This window comes from Motacilla alba, chromosome 1A, assembly GCF_015832195.1.
Source record: "Motacilla alba alba isolate MOTALB_02 chromosome 1A, Motacilla_alba_V1.0_pri, whole genome shotgun sequence".
Classification (NCBI taxonomy): Eukaryota; Metazoa; Chordata; class Aves; order Passeriformes; family Motacillidae; genus Motacilla; species Motacilla alba.
In genome coordinates, this window is record NC_052031.1 from 56,232,279 (window position 1) to 56,247,146 (window position 14,868).

Here is a 14,868-nt window from a genome sequence, read left to right on the forward strand (position 1 = left end):
TAGCTGAAACCAGAACAGCTTGTTGTGTGAGCAGGGTCCACAATGCAGCTACCTTCCTTTCTTGGTTAGTGAGTTAAAGAAACCAAGACAATTCAGGTGGAGAGTGCTCAGCCAGGACCTGTGTCAAATAAATCCACACTGCAGCGCCTGTCAGGTCATTTTCCTCACATTGGTGAGTCCTAATTTATGAAAAACTTTTCCCACACATGTTATTCCTCCACCATTTTCGTTCTTTTGGGTTCAGCTGGTCAAGCTGATGGAAGCCCACCAGGGTGTGGAAATCAATGCCGGCCGGACAGTGGATTTCACAGGACGAAGGAGCCAAAACTCAGCGGTTTTGTTAAGATCCGCTTAGAGTATTTTGCATTCTACCTCTTCCTCTCCAAAGCCATTAGGTGAAGCAGCTTCTGCCTTTAAGCCGCCCATCTGCCATGGTCAGGCACTCCTCTCGCTCCGGGGCCGTGGGGCCACCAGCCTGCGGAGGGATCCCCGCCGCCGGTGAGTGCCCCGGGTAGGGGCGACCGCGGGAGCCCGAGGAGGTGGTGCATCCTTCTTCGCATTCCTCCCTGCATCCTTCCCCGTGTCCCACCATGCATTCTTCCCCATATCCCTTCCCGCATCCTTCCTTGCATCCCTCCCCGCATCCTCCCTACATCCCTCCTCGTAATGCCTCGATCCGCCTCTGCATTCGCTGCCAGGGCGGCAGTCCCGGTAGTGGCGGTGCCGTGCCCGGTTCGGTCCCGCACCGCTGGCACCTCTGCAGCTGAATCACCCTCCGCTTGGGGAGATGTCGGTACGAGATCTCGTCTTCTGGAGGCTGACTGGGAAAACCGGTGACGTGCTGGACGTGGGGGTACCTGAGGTTCGGCCTGTGGTTGTTTCCATTAATTTAAACGTCCAAACATTCCCTGAAACATTTTGAATTCTTGCAATTACCATTTTCCCCCCTCCGTCCCCCCTCCTTCCCCCTGACAAATCAAAAAGCCCTGATACAAAATGCTAGATCAGGTCTGACTGTTCTGACATTTCAGAGCTTTTAAATTTTCTTAATCCTTTTAAAATGCATTTCAAAACACTTTAGCTTGTCATGTAGAGAAATGAAAGCACCCCATTTAGAAACAGCAAAATGAAACATGCTGGCTGATTTCACAATCATTTTGCCTTATTTTTTTCCTTCCTGTTAAACAATTTTGTAGGAAAGGCAGAACTGAATAACAGTGAGCTAAATATTCATGTTTTGGTGAAGAAAATTGTGACCATAAATGTTACTCACTTCTGTCAGAAATTAAATGTATTTTCAAAAATATTACATGACAATGCTATTTCAGATGATTAGATGGGTTAAATTAAAAAAAATCTTCTTTAACAAACATAGATATATATCAGAACTCAGAGACTTTCAATCCATAGTCTTTTTTCTAAAGCAGTTCATACATGAAAAGGGAAGAAATAAAAGGGGGGGAAAAAAAAGTAAACACAGATCAAAGACTTTAAAGTGCCTTGGATGACTGTTGAGGTCTGTTGAAGTGTAAAGCTGTGTTGGTATTTCAAATCAATGGGAGCTAATAAAAGGTACTAATTAGCTCTGAGGTTTCTGATTTCTTACCCCTACAACAGTCAGGTTTGAAACATCAGAGAAAAAGGAGCAGTCTGGGTTTGCCAAGGTTTTGATAAATCCTGCAGCGTTTGGCCTCAGCTGTCCCAGCCGTCAGCTCAGCATTCACTGTAACCCCATTCATGGAAACATGGTAACATCTTTGACCTCAATCCCTTGGAAACCATTTGCTCTGTAATGATCTAGATGCAATCCCTGGATTGTGTGAGGTTTAAGCAGAATTCTGTCCCAAGGGCCTCCAGCTTCAGTACTGAATGACTGAGCAGGAATTGGTGTGGGTGATCCTTGTGTCTCCCTTCCAGCTCTGTGATTCCAACAGCTGTACTCAAAACCACTCTGCATTGCCACATGTCTGTGCTGCACTGCATGTCTGGTTCTGCACCACAAATCCCAGATCTTTGCAATTTATGGCCTCAAGTTGTAAGGCTCAAGTGAAACTGTCACAATGAAAAAATCCAAATCTTGGTTCATCTTTGATAGCTCTGCAAAAAAATGAGCAAACAAACCAACCGACCACATGTGGGCTCTCTTGGGACTTCTTCACCTCTAAGTAAACATATATAATGGATTTTGCAACTAAAAATGTTATCCCATGTAAATAAGGGCTATTGTGTTGTAAACTATATTCCTGGTATGAGCAGTGAATTAGTTTGGAATTTTATTTCAAGTATTTAAAAAAGCCATTTCACAAGAAGCAGACCTGTGTGATCAAAAAGCGAGATTTGGTCTGTATTTTAAGCAGAAGAGCTGGAGGGACTTAAGTAAGTGAGTAAAGTATCTGAGTAGACTTTTCTGCTTAATATGGTGAAGACATGCAAAATTATGTTGTCAAATTCAAATTATCCAAGATTAATTACATAGAAATCAAAAGCTGAATCTCTGCAAGCCTGCCAAAAATTAGACTACCTTGTCTAAATCAATTATTTCAGAATAGCCATCTGCCAATAGTCCATGTGCTACAATGCAGCTTCTTGGAATCTTACTGCTCCAGAGAGGGAAAAATGAAAATAAAAGCAAGCAGAAGAAATCTCACGGGACAGTAGCTTCAGGAGGCAAAAAATTGGTGGTTTTTGCTTGCCTATCTCTTCCCAGTTTCCTGCCCCCTTCAGCGTATGAGAAAGGCAAGAAGAGTTTGTGCACTTTGGAAACTCGATAGGAGGCAGCAGCTGATCTTCCCATCACCAGCCTAAAAATAATCCACTCCAGGGCTTGGAGCGGCTTCACTAAGTGGAGGAAAATCCTGCCATCGGGATGATATTGATCACTTAGCACAACCGAGTGACACTTTGGGTTGGTATTTTGGGGTTGTGTTTACAAAGGTAAGCTGCAGAGTTTGATCTAACATTCAGCAACCAAACGGGGCATGCGATGACCCTCCCCCCATTATCTTCCACTAACCACCTCCTCCTTCCTTCCCTTTATATCTGTGGGACAGGGCTGCTCCTCGTTCTTTCCTGGGATTACAACTCCAATCTCTTTTTCCTTTTCCATTCGCAGGCGTTCTCAGCCTTTACCGTCCCCTCCTGCTGATGTTTTCTCTGCTGCTGTTCACAGGGTTATGTTTCTTTTTTTAAACTGTCCTGTCTTGGCAATGTGAAGTCGAAGGTTTTACAGCAGGCAGCGTAGCACACTGGTGTTGGGGATCGCATTGTGTGGAGAAGCTTTCCAAAAAAGAAAGAAAAAAAAAAAAAAAAGCGATGCATTTAGATGTGTGAGACCACTGCAAATGTTTGTGTGAAATGCTTTGCAGTGCCAATAGCCTGTTTAGCACCACTGCCGTTGTGATTTTCCCTGTGTTTGGAGCCTGATCCAGAAGGCTCCCGAAGTCAATGAGATTCTTTGCATTGACTTCAGCACCGTTTGGATCAGGCTGCGGCACACGGCGGTTAGCGCTGCGAATGCTGACAAGCACCAGAGGTAATTCATCATCCTGAGGCCCAGGGGAGCTGGGACAGTGCTTAGCAAGGAAGAGGGGTCTGTGGAGCATAGGTGGTCACAGCTTAAATAAGGAATAAAAAGAAAATTGTATTTTGTATCAGGTTGTTTTTGATAAAATAGATTTTAAAGGGACAGTGCTTTCTGCTGTTACCTCAGCAGCACTCTTTGCAAGACTATAGATCATATGGGTTGGGTTAGAGTGCTTTTAGGAAGGTAAGAAGAGCAAACTAGAAGGGTTCAACCTAGAAAGGAAAAAGATTCAGAGCACTAACCTAAAATCTGTGGAAAACCTCAGAGTTAGGCCTTCCATTCAAACCTATAAATTAATCATTTGTCCTTAGTTAAAATTTACTACGGGAAATTCCAGAAGGAAAGACAAATTTTACTTTTGTGATTTATTCAGAAGATAAGAACTAAGTACTTTTGTAAAACTCAGAGTATTTTCTTTACCCTGCACCTATATGCATACACATATGTATATACATGCATGTTTATATGCATATATGGGCATATAATGCACATTATACCGAAGACTAAAATGAAATTTGGTCTGAACTGAGACACGAGTATGCTCTGTAAACAGATATATTTTAATTAGGAAGTGCAACTATCAATTTATATATTTTTTTTAAAGTATGGACAACAGAACTACTGCAATAAATGTTTTCAAAATATTCTTATTCCCCCAAACAAGCTCCACCTGAGGAGTGTACTTATACTCTTTTTTTTTGTACTCATAAGTACCTTGCAGAGCATGACGATCAGAGTGATAATTCAGGTAAGATGAAACTCTTGAATATGAAGATTGTTAAGTCCACTTTAAAAGACCCTTAAGGTAGTTAAAATGTCTTTAATTAGGATTCTTATAGTTTTGTACTTGGTGAGGATGTTCTCATAATTTTAATGGAAAGTTAGATTATCTACCATTTTTCCATTGTCTTCTTCAGAATTGCTTATGGAAAATATATCTCATGAACTGGCTTAGTGCCCTGAGAATCCCCATTTATGCTTGTTAAAATGAGATTTGTAAGTGTTTAGGTTCAATGTTTTCTCATTTCCATGTTTATTGCTTTGACCTATTTTCTTTCTTCCCAAAACTTCTCTCCTCTTCACAGTGAATATTTGTTCATGAATCACTTTTGTTCTGTTTTCTGTTTATTCTCCTATGACTGTGTCTGTCCACCTTAGCCTAAAGCCAGGAAGTCTTAACTTGCCAGTAATGGGGACCCTAGCATAAAAATTTAAATGCTTAAAGGACATGGGGGATTTTTTAGCTATTTCATTGAAGGGTGAACTGCTGTTCAGATACTTCACATCCTCATCAAAGTAAACCAACAGGGAATCAGATTCCCAAATGATGTAAAGGAGAGCTGAAACTTGCCTTCCTCTGGTAACAACATGGGCCCATCCTCCTGATTGTTCTTTCCATTCCCCTCCTCTGTGAAGTTTGGCTGATGGCTTTAGCTCATACTGACTATTCTGCACAGGCCATTCTCAAAGGGAGAAGGAAAAACCACCTCTGAGAATCTTTGATGAGTTGTAGAGTTCCTAAAGACAGAAGTTAAAGTGAGTAATTTGACAGTAACTTAGAAAGACAAAGGCCTTCCAGCCTACAAGTGTTAAAACAAAAAATTACCTGGCACTTGGCACTCCTGCTGGGTTGCTGAATGTAGCTGGTGTCCTCAGATGGCACATGCTTGTTATCAGATTATCTTTGTCCCATTACTACATTTCCATGTCTGAAATGATAGATTAAATCTAGCATGCTTGGCAACATTATTATAAAGTGTAACATTCCTGCTATAATTAGCAGTGAAGCAAATTGTGATGTACCCACGTATCTGCAATTACTCCAGCATAACTTGTTGGCCTACTATATTCAATAGCAAGTGAAACATTCTCTGGGAAAACCATTTTTTGCAATGACTAAGAATGACATTTTCTTTTAAATTAGTTTATGAGCCCCTCAATAATTATTCTGAGTGGCTGCTACTACCTGATGAAAAGTGGTGGCTCATAACTGCAGATGACCAACAAATTTCAAAATAACTTGCTAAGTCTTCATCTGTTTTCTCCAGAATATTCACTTTTAGGTTACACAATTTCTTTTTCCAATGTGGCAGTTGGACTGCTTCCATTTTGTTCAGACATTGCTGTTGGCCAGTCAAAGCCATTTTCCTGTAGAGAAGTTTTCAGCTCCAAAGGTTCCAACCTGAGCATGAGCTTAGAGAAAAGGTCAGTGCATATGAGAAGAAGAGGCCTTTGTTTTCCAGTGCCTCTCCCTTCCTTTGGGATCCACAGATAAAGTTTTGCTAAGAGTCTGGTAGACATTTCTCCAGTGTTATGTCCTTGAGACAGTCCTGCATGAGCCAGCTTGGGAATTGAAGTAGGGCAACTGCAGCAGTTCAGCTCTGATGTTGAGCTTGATGTGAACAGGGCTTCTTATCTTGGGAACAGCACCATAGCAATTAGGACTGTTAATTGTGAGACTGAACTATGTTTGTGTGGCTCTCTGCTGGACTGTGAACCCACAGCAAGACAGGCAGACTGCAGAGGGTGATAAACCTATCTGGCTTTGCTGCTTAATTCACCTCTGTACCCTTCCAGGCAGTGCTGTTTCCAGTGTTCCTAAGGAAGGGTCCTGGCAGGTATAAGAGGGCAGCTGCTGCTCTGGAATGCATTGAGTTGGAGCATTAAAAGCTTTAATCTCTTCCATCTGTGTTACAACAGAAATCTCTTCAAATTTCTCCTGTGGCTCTGCAGCCCAGTCTTACCTCTTTGATCTCTCCCCACATATTTACTGCAGCCTAAAAAGTCTGCCTCCTCATCTTTGGGAAGGAGAATATTACCTTTGACCACAGGGTGGGAAAACTTGAGTGAGCTCTGTATTCTGATTGCTTAGGTCTAATTCAAAGACCTTCAACATTACAGGTTTTGCTGTTCTGTGTGATTAACATTCTGTCATTTTTTTGGTGGGAAATACAGAATAAGTATTCAGTGTATTTAGTTATGTACTTGCATAAAGCTCAGTGTGGAGAGAAACAAACAGCACTTCCTCACATGGGCAAGATACCTCTTTTTCCCTCTCTACAGATGTAGTTTTGACTGAAGCCCAGCATTTGCTTACTAGTAGAGTAAAAGCCAAGGGAAGTATAGTTTAATAGTTTAATTTTTATTCAGGGAACCAAATTTGATCAGTGGTCAGACATAGAAGTGTTCCATCTTCCTTTCCTGCTGCAGTTTTCAATGAGTTACAACAGTAAGCACAACTGCAATTCTTCAATTCTTCACATTTTGGCTTTATTTTGTGTGGTTTTTTTTTTTTTTTTTTTTTTTTTTTTTTTTTTTTTTTTTTTTTTGTTTGGTTGGTTGGTGGGTTTTTCTTTTAATTTATTGTTCTTAATTTTCACATTTTCATTTCATTTCATGAAATCTTATGGTTGCACAGAAAGAAGGGAATGGTACCTTTTCACTCTTTCACTGGGTAACTGCAATCAAGATCTTCAAACTGTCTTAATTTCCAGGCTCAGTTTTTTTGAGTGAAAGCTTTCAAAACTAGGACTCATTAAAAGTCAGTGTAGCTGAGGCCTTTTAAAACTCTTTAAAATTCTTAGAATTATTAAAGATCTCTTTAACTTGCAATACTGAAATGCTGTTTAAAAGTACAACTTTGACTCTTTAATTAGTCTGAAGCTTACTCTATTTGCAGCCTTAAAAATGTGTCCTGTAGCTACACTGAACTTTCGAAGCATGGGATCTGTGTGTGGGCACAAGAAATGTTGCCATTATATTATCAAATTTTTATTTGAAAAAGACTGAAGGCTGCACTGTTTTCTTGGATGAGAGATTGCATCTGAAAACTTGTCATGGTCCAACTCCTGTTATTTTTAGTGGAGCTGCAAAAGCATTGTTGAAAAATACCCTGTACTGTCTAGGGAAATCAAAGATTTGTTCTTCTGCCTTAGGGGCTTTCTTTCTGTCCTTCTTTGGAGAAGAACACAGCTTGTTAAACTTTGAGGCTAGTGGAAATGAGCTTCTGGAGGCATGCCTTGATGCTGCAGAAAGCAATGGCTAATTTCAGCTTCAAACCAAAGGGCATTGACTGTAAAGGCAAAGCATCCTCCCTTTGATACCAGCAAAACTTCATCCAGTATATTTTCCTTATCTAGAAAACTTGAGTCAAGAGACAGGAACTACATTACATGCTTTATTCCAGGGGGTGATGGTTCTGTGCATGTCTCCACCTCCAGAGTCTCCTCTGTATCTAAGTTTTCAAAAAAAACAGAGCAAGGTCCAGCGGTTTGAGTCACAAAACTGTGGAGGGTGTGTGGGATCTGCCTTCTGAACCAGAAATGGATGGGAAGGGAAGGATGGAGTGGTTCCTGTCTCCCCATAAGGCACACTGGAGATGACATTATTTCTCAGAGCTCTAAGATAGTGCAGGGTGTTTTCATACACCATTCTTGAAGATCCAGAGAACTGTCAGCAGCAGGTGTTATGAAATTTGGGACATGCCAACAGATGCAGAATGTGAGTCCTCCACTTCCAGCCACAGCTTGTTCCCAGCACAGTGGAAATGGAACAATGGGGGGAAGAAAGGAGGGATGGGAGGAAGGAAGGATCACTGGACTATTAATGCTTCAACAGTTCTTATCTCCTCTATTCCCTATCAGTGCCAAACTGTACTGGATGTGTGTCCTGAGCTGAGTGCTGCTAAACAGGGAAGTTGTACATTTTATGATTTGGCATTTTATGAGGCCAAAGCTGCATTGGGGCAGCAAGGCATCACAACACTGATCAGAATATTTTGATAGATTTTAACCCTGTGGAAGTTTAATGAACTTGGTCACTGGATAAACTGATTCATGATGAGGTTTTGTGATAAAAAAATCTTAGAAATCTAGGGTCAATTACCCTATGTCATTTCATTTGCCATGTAGTATTTTTTTTATTTTCTGGGAATTTTTACAAACTAACCAACCTATGCTTGATTTTCTCTCTCTTTTTAAGATAAGACAATTAAATTCTACTTCTCTTTTTTTTTTGAAATGAACAGAAGTATTGTGAATAGACTGCCCTTACCTTTTCTTGAAAAAGATCACCAGTATGATGGGCACTGTCTCTAGATATCAGTATTAATTAATAGGACCAGGTTCTTTTCTCAAGCCCTGGCAATGTGCAAAAGACAATTGGTTTTAAGAGTGTTACTGGGTACTCCATACTGTACTGTTTGTGATACTCCATCACAAAACTAGGCCCAGCACAGATTCTTGTGAAGATTCAGATGTGATTCTTCAAAGATGCACGAGAGCTTTTAGTGACTGTTGTTTGAGGTGTGATAGGAAACCTCTGCAAGCTGATGGTGGTCTCCAGTTAGGAGAAAACACTCTTCCTGCAGTTAATAGTCCTTCACTTGAGTATTTGCTGCCTCTATTCTATTTCCCTTCCAGAAAAATAGGAAAAAAACCAAAAGTTCCTTTAGTTTCCCTTGGATGTGGTTTCCATCCTTTCTCCCAGATTGGTTTTTGACTAGAGGCCAAAAGCTACACAGGGAGTCAATGATTCAGTGCTCATCTGAACCCAGGATTCTCCTGCCTTTCAGTACCACTCCAGCTACTAGACTACAACAGCATCTTATGCTGCCTCAGAAGAGAGTCATCCTTGTGGGAAAGGGAGGAAAATTCCCAGCAAAACTCCCTTGGACTTCTGACCTTCAATAAAAATGAGGAAACAGCACTTCTGATTTTCAAGAGATTACCATTATGTTTCCCTAAAAGAAGACATGTCAAGCTTTCACAAATTAAACCTAAACAACCTCTGTGTAGTTTTTTTTTCCCCTAAAGTTCCTTATTTGTTTTGCTAATAACTCCTTGATCTTTCAGACAGATCCCACATTAACAGAATGTTTATTTTTTTGTTACTAGCCTTATGCATTTATGAATGTATTTTGGTTTAAAAATAAAATTATAGAATGATAGTGGTCATATCACTCTATTCATTATAGAGAATGGGCCAAAATCTCCATCAAACTGTGTTACAGCACATGGACTGTTAGTGGTTACTCAAGTTTGAGTCAGTTGACCCTCAGCTTTTGCCTCACAGTGAGTACCTGAATGCAAATTATGCTTAATTTCTGGTAAATCTCAGTCATAAACTGCAGATATATTTGGGAAAGGGAGTGCATTTATCACACTCCTTTCAAAGAAACTCCTCGTCACTGATGTGTTTTTGATATGGGTTGTGATTTTCAGATCCAAAAAGAACTTGCTTAAAAGCTAACAGAGGGTTTAGCAGAGGTTCAAAATGGTTATTTGAATTCTATATTTTTCTGAAGACCTGCATGTTTGTTCTGTCTCTAAGGAGCTACCGGTGTAGTTTATGCTTACCTTGTTATGATTACCTTGTTTAAACTACTTACAGAACTAATAAGTATATGAGGAAAGAAGGAAATCTTTTTCTCCCTATTCAACTGACTTTTTTTTTTTTAATTTTTAAACTGCATTTATAAATTTTCTGCATCCCTATCTTGTTCTGATTCTGCAAAACCTCTTAATACCAACGTTGTTGCAGACAGAAGCTTTGCTGAATTAAATACATTCCTTCTATTTTAGCATGTAAAATTTGAGAAAGGGTGTGAATAAATGAGTTTCCACAACTTACTCTACAGTACTATATTGCTCTGTGTAAGTCTTCAGCAAAGAAATGAGCAAAGAAAGACTTTGTTTGCAGTCTGTTTCATCTTCTTGTAAAGAAGACTGAAAAAATAAATTATGCACAGGTTGATTTAAGCCAGAACCTGGCCATAACTCTGGGTCACTCTATGGCCCACGCTCTGCAAGCATGAACACAGGAGTTTATCATGGTGTACAAAGATAATCTTACAAGAACTCATGGAAGTCAGAGACTGCTGGGATGAGTCTAAGCACATGTTTAAGGGTTTTCAGGATCCAACATAAATGCTGATTTACTGCCTAGGGAATCTTCAGTACCACCTACTTTGGTTAAGAGTTCATAATTTTTCTCCTGTATGTGTAATGTCTCCTGTATGTGGCCATTGTTCTATGTGACAACAAAGAAATACAAAATATTAGTGAGTGCAAAGCTGCTAGATCACAAATACCAAAGCTTCAGAGCTTGCACTGGGAATGCAGTGCAACAAATTGTTGGAGATATTGCACAGACAGTCTTGGCTCACCAAAGAAACAGCAACACCCAGGTCAACTTATGTCCATTTGGGTTTTGTTATGAGAAATGGAAATACTTATTTTTCAAATCTTTACTTTCTTTATATTTATATTTATATTGCAGCATAGTGTTTGTGCATATAGTGAGCACTAGAAGTTACAGCATAATGTATTTAAAAATAGCACTTAAATAATGAATGCAGATAAATATAAACAATATTATCAAAATATAAACAATACTATTGTCATATAAACAGAGCCTTCTAATGTAATTGTATTTGACATTGCCCAAAATATTGTTCAGAATACAATTGTGTTATTCTCTATGGATTCTTCAGTGTGCTCCTTCCCTTTCTCTTTATTATATTTATTTTCTCTTTATCCAAAGGGAATGCTGGCACTCTTGGTAGTTAACATTTCTCTCATTTCTGTAGTAGCCAGACCCTCTGGAAGAGATGAGACTTGCATTTTGTGGTAATGACAATGCCTCAGCCTACAACATCAGTGCTGGTGTCCTCAGGAATGTCTGCTTTGTGGATGCCCTCAACTTGGTCCCTCATGTCTTCCTGCTGTTTATCACCTTCCCAATTTTGTTCATTGGTGAGTTATTCCATGGAGCTCTGCCATCCCACAAACACTCAAGCATGTGTTTATACTCAGTCATGTTTTTATGTGCTCAGTGGAACCATTGGATGCTTTGTATTTATGAATTCTGAAAAAAGAAGAGGAAGAATGGCTTCACCCAGAGGATATGAGGCAAACCCGCTGAAATGTGGGAATTTTAGATATAAATCTGAGCTAATCAGCATGAAGAGATGTATGAGAACCAGACAGATCAGATCCAAATTTGCTGTGAAACTTTTCTCTGCAGAAGTTTTCTTCAGATTTGAAATTGGCAACTTGCAACCTTTGTTATTATTAGATATTAGAAGACTTAGGGCAGTGGGTCTGAATTTTCTTGAAGTTACATGAATTACAGAGAATATCCAAAATGTTCACATTGGATCTAAGGCTAGGACAGGTGTAGGAAATATTTAATATAGAAAAATTCTTCTTTTGCCAACATTTGTAAACAAAAGTAGAGCAATAGAGATTTTTTCCCCAACAGAAATAAAAAATAAGCAAAGATAAATTCCTCTTGAGGAATGTAGGACACTGGAGGAGCTCTAACCCACATAGTATTGTAAAAAGCCCCATCTAAGCTAGAACTCTAATGATATTTTTTTCTACAGTTGTCTTTTTATCCCAGTTAATTTGCAGTGGTGAAATAAATACAATTTAATACTTTTTTCCAGAGAGGTCAAACAGTGGCATTCTCACTGATCATAGGAGATTACGAGACTTGAATAACCACCAAAAGTATTAGTGAAAATAAATATTCTCCTGACAACTGCATGAGAAATGCCATGTCAGTTCTTCCATGTTACTTTCCTGCTGTTGCATGTGTAGATGGTAATGCATTTCTTCCACAAGAAGATTTGAATTTGGGATTGTATTTGGACATGAGATTTAAGAGCTTTTATCATGCAAAAAGACTCCAAAGTGGTTGAATAAAATGCTACAGGAACCTGTTGTCTAAGACACTCTGTACCTAACTGTGACATGATCCAGCGACTAAAAACTAATTAAATAATTAGGCAAGAGAATAAGAAACAAATTCTAACAAATTATAAAGACTAGAGAGAAACCCCAGGGTTATGGAAACTCCCTCCAACAGTGCTGGATTTTTACCTCAGTGCTGTCTCTTCCTTTGAGGTGAGATGCAGGTCATCCTTGAAGCACAGGGCTTTGTGCAGAAGTGTTTGATGGAAGTACAGTGCAAGGTCTGAGGGCAAAGATAATATTTTAGAACATTAAATACTGCTTCAATTTTTTAGAGGTATTAGCCAAACAATTTTGAAATAGTATTGCAGCCACTGAAAATTCCCTCTATTTCATAACAACCTTAGGAAAAATATAGTATTTTAAATTGTATGCTATGTATGTAGGTATGTAATTCTTTGTTTTCTATTTTGTATGCTAATTATCAGGACAAATAGTTGTTGAACAGAGCATTAAAAGCCAACTGGAGTCCATGGTATAGACTGACTCCAAACCAGAAATTTGGTGATAAGCTGTGTTTGTGCAGATGTGTGGGCAAACAAAAAATAAAAAGCATCTTGAGAGAGACAAAGACAGGAGCAAGGTCAAAGAAAACCACATTAGATTAGGAAAGTCTTAGAGAGCTATAGAAAATGGTTGAGAGAGCTATGGAGAAGAGAGAATAATTTGTTCTTGCAAAATTTTGTGTCTTAACCAAGGATGAAATGGTGAAATGCTGACAGTTTCCAAGAATGAATACCCTTAGCTTTTGGTTTATGTGTTCCTGAGTCACCTGATGAGCCTCCAAGCATGATTAGGCGCTGCACCCTTGTGTAGCAAAAGCACATCCTGGGTTTTAAACTGAGTTAGTTTTGTTTCCTTTTGTTTGGCTTCTTTACTTCCCCAAAATGTGCTGTTGTTGAGATTCTCTACAGGTTTTGAGAAGCCTGTCAGGGAATTCCAAGAGTTGCTTTACAGTAAGAGGAACTTTTGGGCCCACTGACTCAGGACAGCCCTGTACCTGTGCGGGAAGAGACAGAGGCCGAGGCTCGCCACATGGGAGGCCAGCCTGTGGTCGGGCCTCAGCTTGCCCAGCCCTGTCACCTCCTTCAGATCCTCTGTGTCCCACCTCTTGCTGGGTTGCTGGCCTCAGAGAGGATCTTGCCTGGAAAGGGCAGGTGACATCTGAGGTGATGACAGGGAAATAGGCTTGAAGTTGAATCTGTTGATTAATTTGAGTCTTGGCGCTGTGTTGGGAGCTCTGAGGGGCCAGGAATGGAGAGGCCTAGGAGGCTGGGCTGCACCTGAGGGAGAGAAGCTGTGAAATCATTGTTCAGCCTCCACTCAGACTGTACTCCCAACCAGGCCTGAAACAGATAATAAATGTTACTTGTTTCAAGTAAATGCATCTCTTTGAGGCCACATTTGAGGATGCAACTTTTATATCGGTTGGAAATTTTTCCTGCTCTTTCTGTGACTGTGAAAGATGTGAGGATGCCATCACTTCAGCTCCGTCAGTCCATGGTGTCTGAGGGTGCCACTTGGGGTGGTTTCTTTTGTTGTTGTTTTCTTATCATTTTTCTTGGCCAGGAAGGACTTTTCTTTGATTGTAACTTGGAAAAAGTGTTGTTTCATTGTCTTCAGGGTTTTATTTAAATTATGGGGCAACTGAGACGCTCTTGGGCCATCTTTTTAGTAACAATAGCCCTGTAGCCTGTAGGGGGTTTGTATCGATTGCATGTAAGTGTGGCCCAGAAAACTGATAAGCAGAACAGTCATTGACGTGCTGTGAGATAACCTTTCTCTTTCCTTGCTATCATTTCCCAGGCTGGGGAAGCCAGAGCTCCAAAGTGCAGATTCATCACAATACCTGGCTGCATTTCCCCGGGCACAACCTGCGGTGGATCCTGACGTTCACCCTGCTGTTTGTGCACGTGTGTGAAATAGCAGAGGGGATTGTTTCCGACACGTAAGTGGCAGAGTTTGGTGGATAACCATGCTAATTGCATTTGTTAATGAACAGTGTTAATGTCTGATGGGCTGGCTAGTAAGGCATGAGGAGGTTTTCCCCCAAAAAGTTCATAGAATCCTTTCATGAACTGTCCATGTTTTAATGGGATGAAGGTGAAGCCATTGTAAGCATTTATTTTTCTCTCAAACTATAATGGCAAGCAAATATTGATCAAAGTTAAGCACTCATGAGAAGAAAAATCTTTTTGTCTCTAGGAAATTCATGTTTGTCCTCTTCCACAGATTCGCAGAACACCTATGGTTTCATACAATGGTGAAAAAAAGGCATCAAATTCACTAATTTAAACTGTTTTTATTTTCAGACAAATGAAATCTCGCCACCTGCATCTCTTTCTACCAGCTATAATGGGATTTGTGGCTGCCACTGTATCCATAGTCTATTACCATAATATTGAAACATCCAACTTTCCAAAGTTACTGCTGGGTAAGTCTACATCTGATATTTATGTGCTCTTACAAATCCCAGTATTTTAGCCAAACTCAGCTTGTGTAGGTTGAGGAGGATGGTGGAATGTGTGA

The 14,868-nt window shown here is 40.0% G+C and overlaps 1 protein-coding gene across 12 annotated transcripts in view; it reads left to right on the forward strand.

Annotated features, from left to right (window-relative positions):
- The first annotated feature begins 391 nt into the window (after positions 1-391).
- ABCC9 (ATP binding cassette subfamily C member 9) overlaps positions 392-14,868 on the forward strand; it is a 74,159-nt gene continuing 59,682 nt past the window's right edge. For 4 of the 12 annotated variants that reach the window (XM_038154327.1, XM_038154335.1, XM_038154336.1 and 1 more), the window contains exons 1-5: positions 393-498; positions 2,708-2,934; positions 11,172-11,337; positions 14,146-14,287; positions 14,652-14,773. In XM_038154327.1, the coding sequence (XP_038010255.1) occupies positions 11,193-11,337; positions 14,146-14,287; positions 14,652-14,773 (409 nt within the window). In that variant the 5' untranslated portion in view covers positions 393-498; positions 2,708-2,934; positions 11,172-11,192. The other 8 variants (XM_038154337.1, XM_038154338.1, XM_038154329.1 and 5 more) reach the window with 7 other exon arrangements.